This window comes from Typopeltis vanoorti, chromosome 5, assembly GCF_054136105.1.
Source record: "Typopeltis vanoorti isolate ZY-2024b chromosome 5, IOZ_Tvanoo_1.0, whole genome shotgun sequence".
NCBI classification, from domain to species: domain Eukaryota; kingdom Metazoa; phylum Arthropoda; class Arachnida; order Uropygi; family Thelyphonidae; genus Typopeltis; species Typopeltis vanoorti.
In genome coordinates, this window is record NC_143553.1 from 150,098,787 (window position 1) to 150,122,888 (window position 24,102).

General features: G+C 33.5%; 1 protein-coding gene and 1 long non-coding RNA gene across 4 annotated transcripts in view; one reads left to right on the plus strand and one right to left on the minus strand.

The window, feature by feature from the left end:
- The window catches only part of LOC150106935 (dual specificity tyrosine-phosphorylation-regulated kinase 4-like), a 285,443-nt gene extending 261,916 nt beyond the window's left edge, over positions 1 to 23,527 (plus strand). For 2 of the 3 annotated variants that reach the window (XM_090393382.1, XM_090393384.1), the window contains exons 8-12: positions 133 to 325; positions 799 to 928; positions 5,474 to 5,679; positions 9,958 to 10,080; positions 14,353 to 15,285. In XM_090393382.1, the coding sequence (XP_090249508.1) occupies positions 133 to 325; positions 799 to 928; positions 5,474 to 5,679; positions 9,958 to 10,080; positions 14,353 to 14,456 (756 nt within the window). In that variant the 3' untranslated portion in view covers positions 14,457 to 15,285. Of the gene's footprint in view, positions 1 to 132; positions 326 to 798; positions 929 to 5,473; positions 5,680 to 9,957; positions 10,081 to 14,352; positions 15,286 to 23,484 lie in introns of those variants that run through there. The other variant, XM_090393383.1, reaches the window with a different exon arrangement.
- On the minus strand, positions 102 to 23,555 carry LOC150106937 (uncharacterized). Its single transcript, XR_016548378.1, has 2 exons — positions 21,561 to 23,555; positions 102 to 355 (listed from the first exon to the last, which is right to left on the minus strand). It is a non-coding gene; the product is annotated as an uncharacterized LOC150106937 (long non-coding RNA).
- Positions 23,556 to 24,102: the final 547 nt, after the last annotated feature.

A 24,102-nucleotide genomic window follows, 5' to 3' on the forward strand; every position in this document is an offset into this window, starting at 1 on the left:
CTTTTTCATGTCTCGAGGGCCTTCTTTTATTTGTTTCTCTTATCTCATCTTCAACGTAAGTGCTATTTGTATCTTTAAGTAAAACAAAATAGAGAGAAGGATAAAATGAAAGAACTTTATTTTATCTTGCAGGTTATATTAGGACTTCCTTATGGTCCTCCTATCGATATGTGGAGTCTGGGATGCATACTGGCTGAGTTGTACACTGGTTTTCCTCTTTTTCCCGGCGAAAATGAGGCAGATCAACTAGCTTGTATCATGGAAATATTTGGACCACCTCCAACTATAGTTCTAGAAGCTGCCTCTAGGCGGCGTCTTTTCTTTGGTAAGCTGTGTAGTATTTTCAGAGCTATATCTAAAAAAACCAGAAAATAAAAAAAAAGTATATGCCGGATTCCTATTGATATTAATTTATTATTAAAATCCATTAATTAAAAAATTAATGGATTTTAATAATAAATCATAAAATAAGTAAATTTGAAGATTAATATATTTAACAAATATATTTGTACTCTTTTCGGACCGTGTTTCCATTCCCCTATCTGAATTCAAATGTGTGCATATTTAACGTTTCGAATATCCTATTTCTAGTTTTCAACACTGATGTGCTATAGGCTTTACGACCTTTTGTTTGTGGTCAGATAAAAAAAAATCGAAATGATAGCACTACAGAAATAAATTCTATGTACTTAATAAGCAAATATGGTGTCATTTATACTTAATGAATTTTGAAATCGTAAATGTTATTAAATTTTAGGTTTTTTATAACTTATTGAAAAGTGTATTCTCATTTGCTAGATTCCAAGGGAAATCCGCGCACACTGACCAATAGCAAAGGCAAAAAGAGAAAACCCAACTCAAAAACTTTAGGTTCTATAATCGGATGCAATGATGAAGATTTCGTCCATTTTCTCTGCAGGTGTTTAGAGTGAGTACTTCATTTTTATTACATTTAACAAAAATATTGCTTGAAATATTTTTCAAAAATAATGAAAATTTGATAGTGTAAAGTTGTTTCAATATGGACTGGTTTGTGCAACAAGAGAAAGACTTTTTTCTCAGAGGATTGCAAATGATGCTGCAGCATTGTAACAAGTGTATAACACTTCGTGGGGAATAATGCGTAAGTTACAGTACATGGTTCTACCTTCATGGTAGAACAAATTTTCTGGTAGAACAAATCACAAATTTTCAGCACACCCTCGTACATTTAATAATTAAATATTTACTAATTAATTATTTTTTAATTATTCATTATTGATTAAATATTTGATTTAATTTTATATTTCTAATCAGTAATTGTCGACCGATAGTGTTTACACATTCCTAATAATAATGCCAATTATATCACGTCTTCCATGATTAAAGAAAGCTTTACACAACGTGATGTCCAAAATATATTTATTTAAAAAAAATAAATAAAATAAAAGTTTAGTATAAAATATAGGAAAATAAAAATATATTCATATATGCAGAAAATTTATTTAAAAACTATTATAACACACCGTTGAATTTAATTGATAAAAATTCATTATATTGTTTTTGTTGAAACTGAAAAACTCTTTTTAAGACCTCCAGGGTAACAAATGGCAATGCTGAACCAATGAAGTTTAACTGAGGTTCGGCTGTTGCTGTTACCCCCTGGGAGCAGAGATTCGAGAGTTTTGAGTTCGCTCTCTTAAGGTTTTTGCCTTAAGAGAGCAATTTGAGTCTCCGGAGAAAGTGTTCTCCGGCACGGCCCGCTGAGGGGCTTTGTCGGTGAATGATTTTCTTCGGAATATGAGCGGTTCTGCTCGGTGGTGGTGTGCGGGTGGAAGGCCATCACTGAGTGGAGCCAACGCTGAGATGGACGGTCTTTCGCCCACGATTGAGTGGCCTAGGGATCGTCCGAATTTTTAGAGATTGGCTTTACTTACACATCGCCAATGAAGCTTTAACTGAGGCTCGGCTATTGCCGTTACCCAGCCATGACTAGAGCTATAGCTCAATAACACCTCATCCACACAGATTTTCTCCATTCAGATGACGGGATTGAGTCAAGGACTCAGTCCATCTCCCAGTTCTTTTAAGAACTGAACCGTTTGGGTTAAATAAATTTAACACTAATTCTAGATCAATTGATTCTGGCGAACAGTAATATTTTATGAACTGAACTACGGGTTATTAAAGATCTTAGATATTTTTCAAGGTTTCTATTTTTTTTTTCCCTTCGGTGAATAAGGATGGATCTTAAATGTTCTGTATTTAACATCGCCAAAATGAAGTCTTTAGCTCTCTTTTTGATTATTTTATAAACGATACCATAACACACGGGCATCCCAAGACAAAAAATTTCTGAACAAAATGAATGATGCAATGAGAGACGCACTTAAAACCCACAGAAACAAATTATGGGAAGACAAATTAGCCTCCATATCACCTGGTGATCAAACCATCTAGAAGTTGCTGAGAAATATCAAAAACAAAAATAAAACTCCTTCCCCTCTCAAATATGATCTAGGCATTGTTCACACAGATGCAGAAAAAGCTGAAACTATAGTTAAAAATTTAGAAAAGCGGTGCATCCCTTCATACGATACCTTAAACTTCAATCATATTTATAAAATTCACCGCCACGTCAGATACGTTCTAAAATGGTATAATTCCTGTACCAGCCAACTCACACCTACTTCTCCAGCTGAAATGACATTATACAGAATTTAAAGAATAAAAAAACTCCTGGGCCTGACGGCATAACCAATAAAGTTATTAAACCGCTATCCCCAAAGGCCACTGTACATCTTATAAATGCCATGCTCAGATTCAAGTACTTTCCCTCTGCATGGAAGTTGGCAGACGTGGTCCCTATTTATAAGCCCGGTAAGGATCCACAGCAACCTCAAAGTTATCGTCCCATAAGTCTGATTTCTAATTTGGGCAAAATTACAGAAAACGTTATCCATTCCAGAATTCAAGTCTCTGTAAACAAGTTAAATATCCTCCCTAAAGAACATTTTGGCTTTCGCCAGTTTCACAGCACTACTCAACAAATCCATAGACTAATAGAGTTCATTACCACATGCTACAATTGGCACCAATACACTGGAGCAGCTTTTCTTGACTTAGAAAAGACTTTTGACAAGCTATGGCATTTTGGACTACTCTACAAGCTGATTTTAGGCAGCATTCCATTGGATCTAGTCCACCTTATAAAGTCATTTCTTAGTGGCAGACGAATGCAAGTCAAACTAAATGATGTATTATCTAGCCAGCGAGTAATCTTGGCAGGAGTGCCTCAAGGGTCCCTCCTGGCGATTTACATGGCGAACATGACGCACAACACAATGTCATCTATCATTGCCCTCTACGCTGACGATAAAGCTATACTAGCCAGATCTCTTAAACCGCATCTTGTCACCAAGAAACTGCAAAAAAAAAAAAAAAAAACCTGCGAGCATTGGTTCTCTAATTAGAGATGCAAGTAAACCCTCAAAAGAGCATCTCCATGTTTTTCACTAAAAACTCAATATCTCCTAAAGAAGACATCTTCCTATTTATTATCAAAATTCCCTGGAAAGCAGAAACCAAATATCTCGGTATACGGCTGGACAGAAAACCAATCTTCAGCCCACATACAAAAGCCTCGTGTACAAAGGCATCAAAAGCCATAGCACAGCTTTACCCTCTTATCAACAGGAATAGTAAACTGGATACCAAAATCAAATTGCTCCTCTTTATCAGTTGATGATTCGACCCATTATTACTTATGCGTCCCCGGCCTGGAGCCACACTTCAAGCACAAATATCCTCAAGCTGCAGAGAGTGCAAAACAAATGCCTACGCATGATTTTAAATGCGCCATGGCATATCAGAAATGTTCAACTTCATCAAGACACAAATATCTCCTACATCTACTCCTTCGTCATTAAAGTTCTTCTCAAAATCGTCTTCACATCCAAATGAACTTGTACAACAAACAGCAAACTATGATGAATCGTATTTCTTCAAATATAGGAGACCTAAGACAATTCTATTTCCTAACTAGGATCTATAACTCGCACCCACTCGAGCAGAGCACTTAGCTCATAAACTTTCCCCTACACAGCAACCTTATCAGATAGCAGGGATTATAAAAGCATTTTACTTCACTCTTATAGACAGTAGCGTTTTTTTTTTTTCCGTGTACCATTTGGATTAAATAGATGTAATATTTACTTCTTGATCAATTGATTCTATCGTTGACGAATAGTAATATTTTAAGAACTGAAAACTTTAGATACACAGAACTACGGGTTATTAAAGATTCTAGATATTTTTTAAAAGTTTCTATTTTTTTTTTCTTCGGTGAATAAGGATGGATCTTAAATGTTCTCTATTTAACATTGCCAAAATGAAGTCTTTAGCTCTTCTTTTGATTATTTCAAAAACGTTACTTTGATTTGAAAATTCTTAACTTCAGCTCCTCCAAAAATATGTATCTTTAGCCTGGTGACCTTAGATTTATGGAATGTCATAATACAAGAAGGAAAGAGTAAAAATTGTTAATATCTTAAATACTTTGGCCATCGACAAGATTCGGGGAAAGATAATTGTATCTCCTTTTTGGTAAGCAGACGTTATGTCAGACTTAATAGCATTATAAATCCATTTTGATCACTTTCAACGAATCCCCGAGATTGAGAATAATAGCTTCTAATTGGAAATATGCAGGCCTTATGTGTGATTTGGTAAGGAAGTAGAAACATGCAGTCTGCTGTGTCTTAACTGGTAAAACAGAGCAGACTGCCGCCCAGCAATTGACAACTATGTGGTTTGTCAATTGAATAGTTCTAATTTGTTGAATTTACTTAGAGATGGAGACGTACTTGAATTTATAAGTTATTTAGGGAATACAGGACAGGAGCATGGGTCATATGGTAATAGTAATCAAGCTACTTCAGATTTCCAATAAGTAAGGTGGTGATCTCACACCAAACGACGATACACATCAACCACCTAAAGATATTTACAAACATCCACGCTGATAAGGGCATTCGTGGTATCGATTTGGTTGATAGTTAAGATACCATCTTTGGTTGGAGAACAAAGGCGGTATCCGTTGACTCTGTTAATTTACTTACTGTAACGGTTGGGAAATGTCTGCACGTGCTTATACACGCAGCAACTTCGGATATAATCGGGTACGCCTAAAATACTAATTGATGGAGTTGTTTATTGAGAAGACTGGATACACCTATCATGCTATATTTCTATTTAAATACGAGACAGCAAGAACAGGCAATATAATCTACCTTATACAACCTTAAAAGTAAAAACAAAATTACTTTTTAGTAATGTTTTGAACACCAATCACATATTAACTTCCTGAAGATCATGCAGAAAAACTGAGTTAACGAAAACCATGTTGATATAAAGTTACAATGCCTTTCATGACTTCATCGTTTCTAGCAGAGTTAAAAATTGATATTACAAATATTCCTATTGATTTTCATAGCTGGAATCCAGAAAGACGGTTAAAACCAGAAGACGCTCACAGGCACAGGTGGTTAACCGGTCATCGCCAGGATGTTCGTCGAGTAGCCAGGAAGCCACAACCTCCAACAATCAAAGAAAGTGAAAAGGAGAGTAATAATGAAGAGAAGAAAGCCAAAGAAAAGGAAAAAGAAAAAGAAAAAGAACGCAAAGCACTGATGAAGAAATGTGAGTTAATATATATGTTTCAATTTCTAAGTGGTTTATTTTTTTTAATTTTTGATTTAAATATTTTATAATTTCTGATGTCTTTATCGCAAAGCTTTACACTTTGCAAAGGCATTTGACAAATTGCTACATGACAAGTTGGTAATTAAACTGGAACAGATAGGAATAGATAGTAAATAAGTCGGCTGGATTGGTGACTGGATGTCTCTGATGAGTAGTAGCGAGCTGTCTATGAAGGAGCGATATCTCAGAAGAGATATAGAGCCACTAGCGAACGAGAAGAGTCAACCGGTGTGTCCCAGTGGGACTCTTGCTGTTCAACTTGTATGTTGATGATATTGGAAGAGGTCGGAATGGTAATGTGCAGCTGTCCGCAGATGATGCAAAGCTGAAAACTATTAGGAGCAGAGCGGATGCTGTGACTTTGCAAGAGGACTCGAGCGCACTGGCTGAATGGGCAAGTGAGTGGGGTTTCAGTTCAATGTTTCAAAGTGTAAGGCTTTGAAATTTGAGAAGCAGAGATGGGATGTAAAGTACAGAATCAGTGGAATATCTTGGAAGAGGTAAAGAAGATGAGAGATCTGGGAGTGATTGTGGATAAGGACCTAAAATTTCCAGGACATGTTGCTAAAATTGTGACGACAGCACAGCGGATAATGGGGAATGATGCAGAGGATACTGACTTGTAGAAGTAAGGATGTTCCCTTGTATAAGGCTTTGATCAGGCTACATATCGATTACTGTGAGCACATATGATCACCTGGTTTTCAAATGAGATGAAGATGTATTGAAAAAGGTTCAGAGACGATTGACTAAAGTGGTTTCTGGTGCCAGGAATGTTGAGTATAAAGGCCTATTGAGAAAATGCGATTTGCAGAAACTGGTGGATAGGAGGAGGAGGGGGTGGGAATATGATTCAGACATTAATCACCAGATTAATGTGGAAGAGGTTTTGCACAGAATGGATACATCTCTATAAGCTGTATAAGGAGAGTGTCAGCTAAGGGTGAAGAGCAGGTTTTTTTTTGTGTAGAGAGTGGATGGAGTACATTGCCTGAGAGTGTGGTGAGTACAGAGACAGTGAATATATTTAAGGCGAGGTATCATAAATTGTGTCTGTAATACACCCTCTGTCTAAAAAGAAACCGAACTTTTCGAAAATAGAAGTAACTAGTGGCGCCACCTGTTGTATCTTTTTTGATGAAGAAAGCGGCAACTTTCATTAGTGTTGTGCAACTGTTTATGCCATTTGTTTCATTAGAAGCCGAGTTATGGTGCCACGAGTGACAGTGTGTTTTGACGAACGGTCGGAAAATGAGAGCTGCGATTGTGTGAAACTTGGTAAAAGTTTTGCCGAAACGCATCAAATGCTTCAAAAAGCATACGGTGATGAATGCTTATCCCGTACTTAAGTTTACGAGTGGTTTCAGCGATTTCAAAGTGGTCGTGAGACGCTTGTGGACGACAAAAAGCTGGGACGTCCAAAAACTGGACTGAGCGAAGTTAACATCCAAAAAGTGCGTAATTTCATCAAAGAAAACCGGAAATCGTTAGTGAGATTGATTGAAGATGAATTGGAGATTCCAAATTCAACTGTGCACAACATTTTAACCGAGAGTTTGGACCTTCGTAAAATGAATTCGCGATTTGTACCATCTCATCGTTCGAACATTGTGAGACAGTTTTTGAGCAAAAACCAAGTCTGTGTATTGGATCACTCGCTGTATTCACCTGATTTAGCATCCTGTGACTTCTTTCTCTTCCCCCGACTTCATTTGCCGGATACGATACCACTGAAAACGTTCAAGCGGCAGTAACCACGACCCTCAACAGTATCCCAAAAACCGATATAAAAAATTCATTTAACGAATTAATTGACCGTGCCAAACGCTATATAGAAGCTGAGGGAGAGTATATTGATTGAAATAAATGATTTGAATAATTATAATTGGCCTGTGTTTTATTTTTATTTTCTATCTAAAATTCGTTTCCTTTTTAGACAGAGGTTGTAGTGGGACCTCCTGCGATTTATGTTTTTGACTCAATGGAGGAATAATAATTTTTTTTTCCAGTTTGAAAAGGTGTGATTATACAACAGTATTTTCACATACGCAATCAAAATATTATATTTCCTAATTCTCACAAACATACAGTGTAAACTCATGATTTACATTTTTTTTATTACATTGCATACATTTGTTAGTTATTACATACATTTCATTACATATGATACATTACTTACATCTGTTTACATGCGATACTTACATTACGTACATTTGTTACATATAATACATACATTATATATATTGATTTACATGTGATACGTACATTACATGTATTTGGTTACATATGATACATCTTGGATGAGAACTAATTTCTCTGCTTTCATCCTCGAAGCTTGTAAGCTTATCTGAGGATGACGCCAGTTGGTTATTATTTGTTTTTTTGTTTTTTTTTGCTGTGTTGGGGAGCTATGAAATCTATGATTGAGAAATTCGCGGGCACGCACGCACACACAATAACTTGGAATGTATTGATGCGTCGCTGAACTGGAAGCCTGAACGAATATATTGTGTTTCATTAAGTTTGTATGGTATTTTGGGTGCGTGTTTCTTGTTCATAGTATGTCCTTAGAGCTCTTTTCAGGCTATTGTAGTTTGTAAGGTTTCTGTATTCAAAAGGAAATTTGTTTATCTGTAATTTGTCTGGGATATAGAAGTTTCGTGTGGCTTTTCCGTAGTGATTATTGTATTTATATGCGATATAATTAGTTGTCTGAGGTCTCGTTATGCGATATGTGTTTCTGTCCTGTAGTTGGCATCGAAATAATGTTTTAGCAAAGCTGCATAGTGACATAAATGTTTTGCTGTCAGTATTTTGTGTTCTACCATTGCAATGTTTATAAGGTCGTGATTTTCTCTTTGTTCCCAAAAGATCAGTTTTGTCATTTTGTACTGTAGCGACATTAATCTATTTAGTTTGTAGGGTGCACCGAAAGCATACGTTGTTATAGCGTATCTTAGTATATTTTGGCATAGTGCTTTGTTTATTAGTATTTTTAGGCATATGGGAACTATGTCTTTTAACCTGTAGAGTTTGCCACTTATTGTTCGGAGTTTGTTGTGTAGATGGTTTATGTGGCTATTCCAGTTCATATCTGCATTCGAAGTAAATTCCAAGGTATTGTATTGTTTCAACCTGAGTGATTATAGTGGTTTCGCTGTTCTGCGTGTTTATTATGTTGGAGAGTGGATGTTGAATGGTTATATATTTGTTATCAACTGGTCGAGTCAGTGGATTTCTGAATATCTTTAATTTTGTCTTATCTGAGTTTAGGTGTATGGAGTTTTTCGTGAGCCAGTCTATGATCAGATTTATATCATGTTGCATATTTGCTTGGGCTATGTTTGTGTTTGATGGATATTATCGCTGTATCGTCTGCGTATTGAAATATCTTACCTTTGAGAGGTAGCCGATTAATATCGTGCATGTAAATGTTGAATAGAGTTGGGGAGAGTACAGCTCCCTGTGGTACTCCACAGGTTAATAATAATAATACGCAAAAATAAGTTAGAACAAACATTTTTTTATTTATGCAAAAGCCGAAAAAGATTTTGGCTTTCGCATAAATAAAAACATTTGATTGGCCTAAAGATAATTTTAATAGTAATAATAACACTGATATTAGCAAACTGTTAATGAGAATATAATGCGCTTTTGGTGTATGGAGTATATCAGTGTAATTTTATTATGAATGAGATCCTGTTTAACAAACTCACTTTGTAATCCCATTCTTCTTTCATTGATGGATAAATGTATACATCATCGAGTAGCAAAGCGTAGCGATTATTCCACTAATTAAAGGAAATATCTTTAAAAGTCTCCGAAAGTTTATGGCATATTGTATCACACTTATTTTGGCTGAATGAGAAGAAATGCTATTTTTCCTTCCAATTATACGCTGCATTAACTTAATTGTTTAAGCCAGTAAGGCCAAACAGTGGTTGCTATGGCAACGGATATCGTAAGAGAAAACTACGTGCAGTGTAGACGAAATAAGTGGAGTATATTAATATGAGTTGATTCATCCCATTTAATACGGTATTTATAATATCACTAACTCTGCTTAGGAAATAGCATTTATGCACCAGTTTATTAACCAGTTAGTTTATTAAACTGACTATATGAACGCAATGAAATTGCGTTTAATCTTCGCGAGTTAAATAAAAGTAATTAAAACCCTGACGAAAGTATATTTTTCTTTTTTTATTGTTGCAGGCAATGGAAACTCGGCTACCATTCCTCGTGCGTATAAATCAGCAAAGAACAACAAATTAAAGGAAGGAAGGAAGGAATTCATTGCCAACTCTTCTCTCAGCAAAACGTCATCGGAGGAATCCCGTAAGTAGGTTACAAATTTTGCGGTATGTTCCTATGCTGTGATAGTGTTGATTACTTAGATCACTCAGTAACAAAGATTAAAACAGTTTAATTATAGTTGAATTACTCATAATGGACACTAAAATTATTATTTTTCTTATAACAAGTTAAAAATATTTTGTAAAAATTAAATTAGCACATAAAGCATGAAAATATGGCACATCTAAAAGAAAAATAAGATAATTAGTTTGTTTTCGCGAAAAGGCGTTATAGGCAATTTTTATTTGTTTATGTTTTTCAATGCATAAATTACAGTACTACATTCAACGCTATTTTTAAGAAAATTGATTGTTTTTGAATTTCTGGCTGAAGCAATTAAGGCCATGAGGCTAGTGTATTGTGTCTGTAAATTGCGTGTGTTCTTTTGCCGATTTAACTTTTTCTTTGCGAGATAAAACGGATGGTAGGTTTTTTTTCCGGGAGGAAAAAAATCTAACATTTCTGAATAAAACCAGCTAACTGACTATCAATTGAAAGGCTCTTATAAATGTTTTTTCCTAGACAGAATTCGAACTCAGGTCTTTCCATTCTTAAAAATAGAGTGTAATAAATAAAAAAACACAATAAAATACTAATTGCTCAGGTTTCTCTTACACTGCATGTAAAACAAGTTTCCTTTCTTCCAAAGTTTTATAGAAACTTTATTATTATAGCTAACGACGAGCTTGTATTTTCCCTTCGCCAGGACAGCTCTGGCTCGACGAATTTTGATGAAATTTGGTACTTGGAACCATTACATTGCACAACTCAGTAGTAGCTGAAAAATACACATGCAGCACTGAATGCGTGTGTGTGTTGGCAATTAGAATCTTATTTTGGAATATACTGCTATTTATTAGGTATATTCCCCTAATTCACTTCTTGCGTACAGGCCGGGAATGTAAAAAAGTCCAGAAAAAAAAATAACCTACCGTGTTCTTTACTTCAAATATAATTCATAAATATTATCCGAGATTTTATTTTCAGTGGTCTAAAGAGTAAGCATGTCACGTATATACTTACCCTTAGACTACCGAAAGAGTAAAGAATAAGTATTATACGTGTATAGCTTTTTTGCTTTATAATCAAGAAAGGAATGATTGCCGACACTCATTAAAAATATTTTTTTTGATAGCATATCTGTATAGTGACAGCATTCATGAACACAAAACTGATCCTATAATCTGCAGAGGTAATTGTAGTTTGCTTAATTTTTGAAATTTTCCAATTCAAATAACTGGATAAATTTTAATAATGATCCCAGATACGAGGCCTATATATCTCCGTGAAAATGTTGGCATCGATAGTGTTATATCTTTCATATATTCGTATTTTGTTGTTACTTTCTTATTTTATTTTTAACCATACTTTATTTTGTGATGCTTCCGTAGCGACTCTTATACAACTTATATCGAGGTATCCTCCCTACTTATTACTTTATCTCTCTTATATATCTTAAACACGCAGTCTTCAATCGTCTTTAGGCCTACCCTTGAATCAATTTGACATTAAACTTATTCGAGGATGGTAAGGAAGTAATCTATGAAAAGGGTTAACTTCTCTAATTCTCACTTATTAATTCCTTTTCAATGCAGAGAAATTAATTTGTTCACGCTGCGCCACTCCGCATCTAGATAGTTGCACACATAACATCATGGAAATAACAATCAGCAAGTATAACGTCACCTTTTTCCTACTATAGGTTTTCTAAATCAATAATTTATCTCAACCTTTAAACATGTAGCAATCGTGGCTTTCTATCCAATACTTCTATATAAGTTTTCGGTTTCCCGCTTAGATTCTATTTTAGCAAGTGGTGAAATGAGAACAAAACAGGCAAGCACCTAATTACAATCAAACTAGGACATTTATTATACTAAGACAAGAAATTACAAACTTGAATAAAACATGAATTAAGATCTCTCAGTTGATTTCAATGGATATATAACTACACTTAAATTATCAAACACATTTTAAGTATCTAAAACATAAGATCATACTCTGCTCACGACATTTCTCTTAAGGAATAATCATTGGCAATAAAAAAAATCGGAACCCTACATTAATTAGTTGCTGCCTTACTTAACTTTCAATTCAATACGCAGCACATTATACGATCTAACATTTAGAGTGCCTAAAGTTCCTCAATCTTGTCACATAACTCTACATAAATCATCTAAATTAGAACATATTCCTCAAGTACTAACATTAACTCTTAAATTCTCACACACTCGTTCTCTGTGAACTATCATTAATATCTTTTACGTCTACTGAGGAACAATTGTTAATTCTTGTACACACGTTCTCTAGGAACTATTGTTATATTCTTACATGTCCACTATGAACAAAAGTCAATACTACACACGTTCTCTTGGAACAAACATCCTAATCTAAATTGAACACGTTCCTTAGGAACAATTTCTGAATCACTATAAGTTTAATTAAGAATATTCTCACATACAATACACGTTCCCTTTCACATGCTCGTAAGACAGAGAAATGGAAATCTTAACAGGACAGTAGACATACTTTTCTTGACGTCACGTGCTCTGGATGGCGCCTATCTTTCTTCCTAGGACTTCTACCTGGAAACATTCCGTCTGCATCTATAAGAAGGCTTGTTTTCTACAGTATAATGGAAAGATTACTCAGTTTTCTGGTCATCGTAATAGAGCATGACCCTGTATTGCCACATCTCGTCTGACTGGCTCTGGAAGGGATATATCTGGCAAAATTGAAGACCATGATGCTGGATACTTCCGAAGCTTCCACGACTCTGGAATCATTGAAGATCCAGGGCGCCCGGAGTCAGGAAACCAGAGAGAAGAGGGCGATGTCGGCTGTGCAATTCCCTTTTGTATCTCGCGCTCTAATTTCCCATTGGTTCCTTTTTTTTTTTTTTCAACAGCGCATGTCTCCCTAAACTCTGGCGCCAAAAATGTGCGCTGGCGGACGTCTCCATAAGCATCGCTCGGTTACCAGCGCCAAATAGGACTCTGGTGAAAATTTAGATTGTTACATGTATGCCTAACTTACAAGCTTACGTATCCCGCCCTAGGCCATAATAGGATTCAGTTCCAAGGTCTCCGTGTATAGTTTACATGGTGTGTATACGTATTACCAGGAATTTGCAAGAATAGCACAATTTATAACTAGAAATATTTACATTGATTTTACAATTTCGTGACACACAACAATAAGGAATAATTCACATTAATTCTAAATAACAAAATTTGGCTTTGGGAATGGGAGATCTTGTTAAATCCTGAATGAGATAATATTGTCTTATAAATGTTCTCATTCAGAATTTAACAATAGCGCTAAGTCGCCAAAAGAAACACTTGTAAGTTCCATTGTAGTCGCTGACGAGGGGATTTTTTTCTAAGGCTTTCTTCAACAGGTTGGGGTTTTAATCTCGCAACTCAAGAAAAACAACCGTAGCTCTGTTTGTATACAATATAATTTGAAATTGTTTAGAATTGAATTTTCGATTACCGAATTTCCATTGTGGTCTCAAGAACTATTGTGATGTCTGAGACAGCTTTACGCTGTTTAGGGTGAGAAGTAATACTTTTGTAAATATCCACAAGTGTATCAAATGCTATAGCGAGTTTGTGAAACTCGACTTGTTTCATAGGAAATAGTAAAAGGCTTAAGCATCTATTCTGTTCATCTAGTCCATCTGTAAGTTATTCTGGGAATTTGGGCATGGAATTTTTTTTTTATTTTTAAATCAAAGCTAGGTCAGGTGTTAATTATTTCTAGTTCTCTCTCCGACAGTTTGAATCTGTATGAGTAATTTGCTGGTGCTAATCTGTTTCCCTCCAAGAAACCATTCTTGGAGTAAACAGAGATAAACAGCAGCTTACCAATACAGCGCATTTATATGTTTGTGATTCATTTGGTTTCAAAATACGAAACTTAATGTTTATTTTTGTGAAAGGTGTTTAATTAGCTATTAAACATTCTTTAGTTAAATGAATCCACGGTGGAACTGCGTTTGTCGTTATCTTCCCTTCTCTGTGTACAAGATTTTCTTTGGGCCCATGCATTTTAGCAAGTCCCTAGAAAACGTTCTAGGCCCACTAAAATATCAGCATTCAGTGATGAAGGGAAGATGTTGAACATGGTGGTTCTACCACACGCATGAACTGTTAAAGCTCTGTTATTTTCAAAGAATGTCTAACATGTAATACATTGAACCTTTTCTCTCTCTCCCTCTCTCACTCCCTTTCATTCTCTCCCTCCCTCTAGTGCTACTTCGCCATACAGATAGCAGTGAAGACACCCTTCAGAGGTTGAACGAACATAAAGACCCGTTGGAGGACTCCGGCACCTTTCTACCACCTATATTGTGACAAAACCACAAGGTTGGAGTCATCAAAATGTGCGTAAGAAGGTTGTTATGCGCCAGTGGCCGTTTTGTACGAATACCAAGACGTCGCTTTAGGCGTAGAAGAGGTTATAGCATGATTACTCCGCTAAAAAGCTAAACAAGAAACAGGCAATAATAGGCTGTTGTTGTACCCCCACTGCAGTGAACTGCTTTGCTAGAAATACGTATAAGGCAAGCCGGAAGAAATGAAAAAAAAAAGCAACATTTTCAACTGGCTTCCATTATTTGTAAGAACACCTAAGAAGTGGGAGGTACAAAACAGCAATCTCAAATCGACCAATAAAACACATATATGTCCAAACTCCTTTCGGATGGATCGAGAAAGGTAAATCCATTTCTTCTATCAAATCTCTGTCCAGCATAAACGAACCTGCTCAGATCTAGTTTTAAATTCCGTCAAGCTGGACAGTATTCCTCTTTCTTCCATTAGGAATTATGAAAACAGCTGTTCAAGGAAATTCCTTAGATCTTACGATCTGTATAAGTCTTTCACTTTACCTACCCCTTTTACCCACCACCCCTTCTAAAAAACTTATTGAACACCCTAAGGGCCAAGTACCATACAGCGGTATTTTTCAAATTTCTACTGAAGACTAGAAATACTAAAAGTTCAGTTGTCCAACAAGTAAGATTTGCTGTTGACAATTGAGCTTTGTGCTGAATCTTTTACTTGTTTAGGTCGTAGTGCAGAACTTTTCTCGCTCATTACAGAAATATGACTGTTTAGGCGTGTCCATAGACCTGATGATGTAGATCTTAGTAAGTTTTTCTTCTGAGAAAAGGGCAACCTGTTTTTTACTCATAGTACTGCGTTCAGATATGCCACTATATTCAGTAATAACAAAATATCATTATAAATAAAATATTTCTATATGTTATTTTTAAAAATAAACTACATTTATTTTAATTTCTTCATTTTATTGAATTTAAAATAAATTAAATAAAATGCATTTAATTAATATTTTAGTTTTTATTTATATATACTATTACATTGCCTGTTATTCATTATATGTAACTGAATAAGCGATGTTATTTAACGTTTTTCCCTATAAAATCTGTTGGACCAATGAATAAAAAAAAATAAAAATAAATTTACTCAAGCTTGTATTTTCAGATGCTAAGTTTAAAATCGCTAGATGGCACCACACTACATATCTCGATGTTATTCCAAATACAGTATACGAAAATATACAAATAAGTATGGCAGAGAAAAAATATTGAATATCTTTTATATAGTGCGGTTACTTCAGATTTCATTCGATAAATAAATGCTTACAGAGTTTGGAAACATAATTATATTCTGAACTATAACTGCGTGAAAAGAAAATGATTTAAAATGTAACAAATAATTATAAAAATGTCGTATTTGAAGCCTAAGCAAAAAATAAATTAATTAGCAAAAATAGAACTGAAACAAAGCTGTCACGACAAATGCTATCGAGAATGTCTTCCTTGTCGGATATAACAGAAAACAATAAATGATATTACATGCTAAGTGTGCAGTGTGATCCGTCTAAAATCAAAAGTCAAAAACTTCCATGTCACTCAAAAATTAGTGTAGAAATTTGACTTTCTTGTAATGGTAGATAATATCTTATTAGAATACATTCTATTTTATGCATTTAAAGCTGTTTGCTACACGATTTGTATGATAATCGGGCGACCTTATCGTACATGCCTCCGTTTGCTTCTCATAACCATAACTAATGTCATTTATTCTATTTTGAAAGTAAATGCATCATTAATTTGTTCATTTAAAGAAAGATATTTACTGAAAATAGCGGCACGTCTAGGATGCAACAGCAGGTTGCCAATAAAAGTTGTCCATCGGTGTTTTGTTATATATTAGAGAAGTTGTGTAATCTGTCACTAGAACAGCTTTGCTACCTACAATCATCCAATGGTAGAATTTAACACTTCCTCCACTCTGATATTGTTTAGCTATCATGTGATGGAGTAATTGTTTATACATTTCCATCGTAGCAACCAGTTATAAAGACCATCAATATATTGTAAGGAGTTTTATAACAATGAGGAGATAAGATTCAATAGAGATGTTAGGAAACGTTTGAAAATCACTTCGTTATTTCATAAATCTTATTGTAATTTGAGCTGTAATCTTCCAGTATGTAAAATATCACTGCCTTATTATGAAAATCGGATTTAAAATTTCTACCATCATTCTTTTACAAAGGATATGCAAAGAAATTCTAGAACGTCATATCCACCTAATATCCTCATAATGTATTTCATTGAACATTCAATAGTTTACATATTTCACTAGTTTTACCATTTTAATGGCATTTCGAAGTAGGCTTTTTTTTTTTTCCCTATGCCCTTAACCAGTCTAATGATGGCAGGTGTCTCACTGTCAATTCTGTTTCTTTTAATATCCAATTTCATAACACAAACATAATTTCATAAAAGAGTTTTCTTTGATGGTTTGTTCAAAACGAAGTGACGTTATGAATTTTAGATGGTTTATTAACGTAATTTATTTTATTTAATTTATCTTAGAAATAATAATGTATCTTATATCTTACTTTTAATCTATCAATTAAAAATTTAATACTTTAATATAGTTTCTAAATAGATATCACACACCTGTAAACCTTCCATATCACAATATTACTTTTAAATTATAAAAAAAAAAAAAATGTAGCAATAGATTAAAATATGAATACGACGAAAGATAATAAAATACAGAAATTAAGAAATAATAATAAATTAAATATATAAATAAACGACATTATTTAGATAAATAAAAAATAACTAAAGAGAAATAAATGTAAAAAATAAACCAAAATAAGTAATTTTGTCACTATAATTTTTTTTAGACAAAATCAAACGATTTTAAGCTATATATAATGAATTTTATTTTTGAGTTTCTAAATCATTTTATTTTCTACTTCGTCGTTTTACATTATTTTTGAAACAGCCAGACGAAATTCCTATTTTATTTTCTGTTAACTCTTATAACAAAGAAAGAGATAATATGTATATTCAAAATAACGTTCTAAATCAGAACAAACCACTAGATGGCGCCATATGTAACAACGACAAGAAACATTTGTATCTTTAGTAGATACGCTAGTGCAAATATAGATCGCGCTCGATTTAAAACCGATTTGCATGACTTTAAATTTACACCTACTTTCCGAATATTCTTTCGTACTTTTCTGGAAGAAAATACGCATTCTACATCCCCTTTTTAAAAGCATTTACGAACTTTCCATCTTCCACTTACTATGTAAAAATTACAAGCTAAAATAAATTCATCGTAGGTCCACGAGGATGCAGCTAAGGGGCTGCTAAATAGCGACGAGACGCAAGACAGCGATTATTCATGCCAATCTTCTCTCCCCCACCCTATTGTTGTGTATTCTTAAGGAAAGAAGATCCCTTCGTATGTAACTAACGTTTTATTGTACACTATGAAAGAGTTGTATAAATATATTAGGCTTAGAAAAAAAAAATCAGAGATCAGAGTATTCTTTATGGACTTAGACACATGAGCAATGTGCAGTGTCTCATCTTTTCGACTCTTGTCGACTTCCAAGCTTTCTCTCCTTAGCATAGAACTTTAGAACAGATTAAATAAGATGATGGTTTGGAGGAGATATTTTGTAATTTTGACACATGCCAACTTTATTGTGACTTCGACTTTTAATGTGACAAAGGAGAGAGACAAGCGACAATCTATCTTCAAGTGAAAAAATAAATAAATAAATAATCTTTTAATAGGTAACAAGTAGATTACATCTTTAGTAATCTACTTGTTTCTTTATTTATTTTAATAGGATAACCAGCAAAACTAAATTTCATAATAAATAACTCATTAATAGTAATAAATGGGAGACGCTTATGAAGGTGTGCACAGATAGACTAAAATGGGACTCAAGTCAATTATATGAAAATAAACTTGATCTAAGAGACGCCAGAGATGGGAAAATGAAGCATTTTCTCAAACAAAAGTATTACGATTAAAATTAATTAAAATAATAAATAAATAAAATGCGCAGAATTACTTAACACCACTCCTAGAATAACTTCATCCGATTGTTTAATCTAAATCCCTAAATCTAATCTCTTAAATCAAGGAATTCGAGCTGAACTATCTCCCTTTTCCGTTTTTATGTAACTCTAACAAACTATTTCCCTCTTTTTCCTCCTAAAAAAAAGCCTCGGCTAATAAAAAAAGGGAAAATGTGAATCTTCGTGCTTTTAATATCTCGTTATAGATTAAGAAAATTCATCTAAACCAACTCCTGCAAAATGGCCTTTGATTTCGAGCAGTTCGCAATGACTAGGCTCAGTTTCGGGGAATTAATCCATAACAGTAAGAAACTATTCAACTATAGAGAACAGCAACAACAACGCCATAATTGTGAAAAGAAGTAAAACATACCAAAGATCATTACCATTACTAATACTAGTATGATTATCATTATTATTAGCAGTGACGCTAGTGTTAACCAGGGCCGTACTTATGCAAAGGTGCAAGAGGCTTTATCTGGGGAGGGGGGGGAAAAATTATTGCCAATTTAAGGTTCTCCAAACAATGAGAGGGGCTCCGGCACACCCTAGAGCCTCGGGAAAAGTGTAAGTACGGCTCTGGTGATAGCGGTAAGTCGTTGAATCGAGTGCGACAATGCATTTGCGTGAAAATCAGTCAGACTCTAAAAACTAGAAAATTTGAATCGTAAGATAGTGGGAAGGTAGGGTTGCCAGATTTTGGAAAACCAAATACGGCACATGGGGTCACCCATGTCTCGTATTTGCTTTTCCGAATACGTGACAATTTTGGTGAGTTGGTTTTACAAAATGAGTATCAGTATTTTGGGAACTGGAACTCGGAATGCTCAGTTTGTGTTAATGTGTTGTGTAATATCCGATCGTCCCCCGCTGCAATCGCACATTCGAAAAAGGCGAGATATTATTTTTTAATAATTATTGAAATAACATCCACGTATTGTACCGATACCGCACCGCACAATGTCCAAATAAGAACTGTTTGAAAATAAGCAAATGCAATATATCTCTACAGAATTATAAATAAAAATGCTTATACTAAATAAAAAGCGACCAATGAAAGGGACCGTCACCACCATGCTGTGGCCGTAAACTGTAAACACAATTAATTTCCTCGAATAGTCAGTTTTATGGCTTACAAATCAATTTAAGTTGGATTATTCGAAAAGAATATTGAAAATTATAATTGCTTAACATAATATTTATAATTTTGTCCTTTCATTAAAATACGGGACATTAGGCTGTCCTTATAAGTACAATACGGGACAGCAAAATTCGACGTAAAATACGGGACGTCTGGCAAGCCTATAGGAAGGGCGACTGAAGAACGAGCCAGTGTGGAAAAAAAGTGCGAATCCCCCTACATTATAAATTAATATATTATTAATAAATTATATAAGAAAAGTAAACTTCAATACTATTGATAAGAGTATGGCCATCACAGCTAACGAATAGAGGGAGCATTTTAGACATGAAACCAGTAGCCTATCTCAACATATAGAAATTATCGTGAACAACAGAAAATAATGAATACTGCAGCCATACAGACAAGGAATCGATAAGATGGATAATGAGATCGAAAAGTTGAAAACGATATGATTTGAAAATAGCAGTTTGTAATGTCAGATCATTAAATCAAAAAGACTTAATTAAAGAAATCCATGAAATGAACATTAAAATAGCTGGAAATAATTAAAATATTTAAAATAAGATTATCTACAAGTAAGAAAAGAGGAAAAACAGCACACAATGCAATAAATATGAAGAAAGAAAAAGTAAAAGCAGGAATGGCAGTAATACTACACGAGCAGCATTAATTAAATATAAAAAGGCAGTTACACATCAGAAAGAATTATACATATACTATTAAAGATGTAAAATAATGAAATAAATTTCATAAGTGTTAATTCTTTTGAAGAGGGAAAAACACGAAACAGAAATAAATCAAAGAATCACAAGAAACGACAGAAATAATAAACATTCAGAAATGTTTATCATAGTTGGAGATTTAAAAGATGAATTGGGAACCAGATAATGACAGGAATATCTCAAACATTTAAAGATCGAGTGTAAAATACAAGTATAACTAAATGATTACAGTTTGTACAAATAATGAGAATAAGACGTTTTACCAACTTAAAATAAAATCATAAAATAAATAAAGAAATACTTTAGCAAATTCATTCAAAACCTACTGTATTAACAGCTAACAGAATCATATGCTGAAGAAATAACTGTTTTTTAAAAAAATACTGCTCAAAGCTCGAATGAACATGAATTACTTACTAGAAATGATGTTTCGAGGGGAAAAAAAAAGAAGTTAAATAATCATAAAAAAAACGCTCAAAGCTGAATTTACAAACAAAAACAACAACAAAAAACAATTTTGTTGTTGTTATTATTATTAATTATAGCTTCCTTATCACCAATCCAAAAGGATCGATGGTCTACTTTCTGTTGTGTGAGAAACTGCTACATTTAAATCAGCGATTTCACCTGTCTAAGCAAAATTTCTCGTATAACTAAGCGTTGCTAATAAGACAGAAGAGCAGAATTAGTCTATCAGCGTTTACTTCGTAAACGTCACCATTAAATTTTTTTTCGTTCATATTTAAATTTCATGAAAATTAAATTAAAAAAAAATTCATTAAAATAATTATTTACGATAACAATTTTGTTAAACTGCACATAATCTTTATTTTTATATTTTTATACTTTTTCCCCCTTCTAAACTTCATCAGGCTGTAAAATCATGTATAAAGCGAATGTAATCTGTCAACTGTAGCTTCGTTTTAAATGGTCAATAAATAGCAATATTTTGATATATTTCATAGTTATTACGAACGAAAAGTCTGATCTGAGTTTGAGTAAAAACGAAGTTGGTATCGAAAAGAATAACGGCATGGAATTAAATAATAAAAACATTGCTTTTGAGAGTGTACAGTAAACTAAGCTATGCATCAGAATAACTGAATAGTCCAACTTTCCTTTGTATGGCAAACACGATCCTCAAGAATTGGGATCAATCACTTACTTGTTCCCTCTGGGTTAACGGAAGTATACGGTAATCAGTGGTAGTCTTCGGATAACAAAGTTTCTGTCATAAATCCTTCTGCAAAACACCGTAAACAACTGCAGACGAACCAAATAAAAGCTACGAGCGCTACTTCCGAATAATATTCTTCATTTCCCCTAGTGGCCACAAAAGATATTAATATAAAAATTAATCTAAATTAAGTAAACAAAGTGTGCGTGAATCAGTTTAGAAAATAAATAAATAAATAATAATAATAATAAACTTCCTAATTAAGAACTAGTTTCGGAATTGAAGTGCTATAGTATTAAATATTAATAAAGGATTATTTCAAGAAGCTTTGTTGTCTGCAAACAAATATTAGCACTGTGAAGTCCTCAACTGTATAAACGGTTCCAAAGTTACGTTTTCTTATTTATAATATAGCTGATGTAAAATAGGTAGTTTCTAGTGTTTTCTAGCGCTGTTTAAACAAAGATTCTGTATTTTCAGTACAACAGAGAATGTATTATAGTTATATCGTTGAGAAATGTAACTGAGTCACTTTTTATTTTCTGCTATTTTTGTTGTTCTTGGAATATTAAAAAAAAAAAAGACGATTTTTCACATGGCACGTGACGGCAGTTTAATTTTATTAATTTTAGGTAAGTTATTGTTTAATATCACCACTAGAGTGTACAAATAAGTTTATAGCCTCGATCAGGTGTATCAGTATGACGGTAAAGGTGAGAATTGTAATGTGTTTCTGGTAGTGAAAATGCTGTACTATTGCTTTCTTTCAAATGCTTTTAATGCAATTTTCGATATTTATTTAGGAATCACTGTTTACATTCCTAATAAAATAATGCAAGCCGTTACTTAAAGTATAGCACTACGTGAATTTATGCAGTAAGCAAGTTTAAGATAATACAGCTTACTAAAGTACAAGTTTGCAAAGCTATTTTATTCATTATAGATAAAGGTAGTGCAGTTATATTATTATTTCTTTTTCTTAGATCGTAACGTTAGACAAAGTTGCCTTTCAGAATTCATATGACGATTATTAATTGAAAAATATTCATAGGATAAATATTAAAGTTATTTTTATTTAAATCACAGATGTTCACGTCATGCCAGAGTTATGAATTTCAATAGAAGTATTTTCTTAGGTTCATATTATTTGTATTGTAAGATAATATCATATTTGAATACATAAATGGCATTATTTCTAAAGGTATTCTATTTATTTTTATATATAACTTGTTAATGAATATGTAAATAGGACTTTGAAATTATTCATTCCAAAGACTGTCGAAATATTTTGCAATTTGACTGATAATTGTTCCTTTCCATTCTTTGGTATTACTGACATGTTTTCCTGGGGTATGTTTGTGATGTTTACCTGGGTTTTATTGAACTGTTTTGGCAGTCAGTTTTGGCCCCAAGAAGAAAACATTTATTCAACTTTGTTATGAATGTTCTATCAAAAATCATCATCTCTATACATCCATAATAAAGAAAAACGATTCAAATATTAGTGTTTGAAGAAAACGATCATTATGTCAATGATATTTTGGTTCTATATATGCCAACTTGTAAATACACATAATTTAATATTTCGATACATCAGTTATTTTAGCTGCCGTGTACTGTGAATTATTCAAACTGTTTGTAGCAATGTTTGGAAAAATGGCTTTCCTTTATTTTTCTTTGTACGTGAAAATATTTGATACTATGCTTTTTTGTTGGCCACAATTTCTGTAGAAATAATAATAATATTTAAAAAAAAAGTTGGAAGCAATGTTTAAACGTGTATTGAATGAATAGATGCATATATATCTACTAAGATATGTGTTTGCTATGTATGACATAATGGTTAAATGCCTCAAGTTGTATAAATTATTTTAGTTGGTATTGGATTGTAAAGATGTCATTTTCTGTGTAGGTTTATTGGCTTCCGGCCAAAGTGCCTGAATACCTCGCTTGGTTGTATGTACAGAAGATATTTGAATAAAATATAAAAAAAAAAAAACCAAGTACTTTAAGTTACTGTGAACAATCTTTTACGTGCAAATGAATTAATTCACATATATTTTTTAGATACCAGATGAAATATTTTATAGTTTATTTTAACTTCCGTTTTCTAAAGATATTTATGACTGGCTAAATTCACATAGTTTGTTTGTTTTGCTTTGTAATGATATAATGTTTGAGTTATTGAAACCATTTTCAAAGGTTCATACATAACACGACACGTCTTTTCTGTCGTAACTGCCATATTTAGAAGGAGAAGTTAAAAATGAAAATTACAGTAAGAAACGGAAGTATTCTATTAACCTGGAAACATTAATAGCAACTGCCCAAACGACTTGGAACGGTAATAGTTAACTGTTATTGTTAGTAGGAGCTGTGAGGCTGTAAATTCGATCGTAACAGTAATATTTACAGATGCAGTAATGGGGGAAAATGCACAACGATACATTTTAACTCGAAAGCATTTTGATAAGAGTTTTTATGTTTACAGTTTGTTGTGCTCAGCGGAATAAAAAAAAAATAAAAAGTA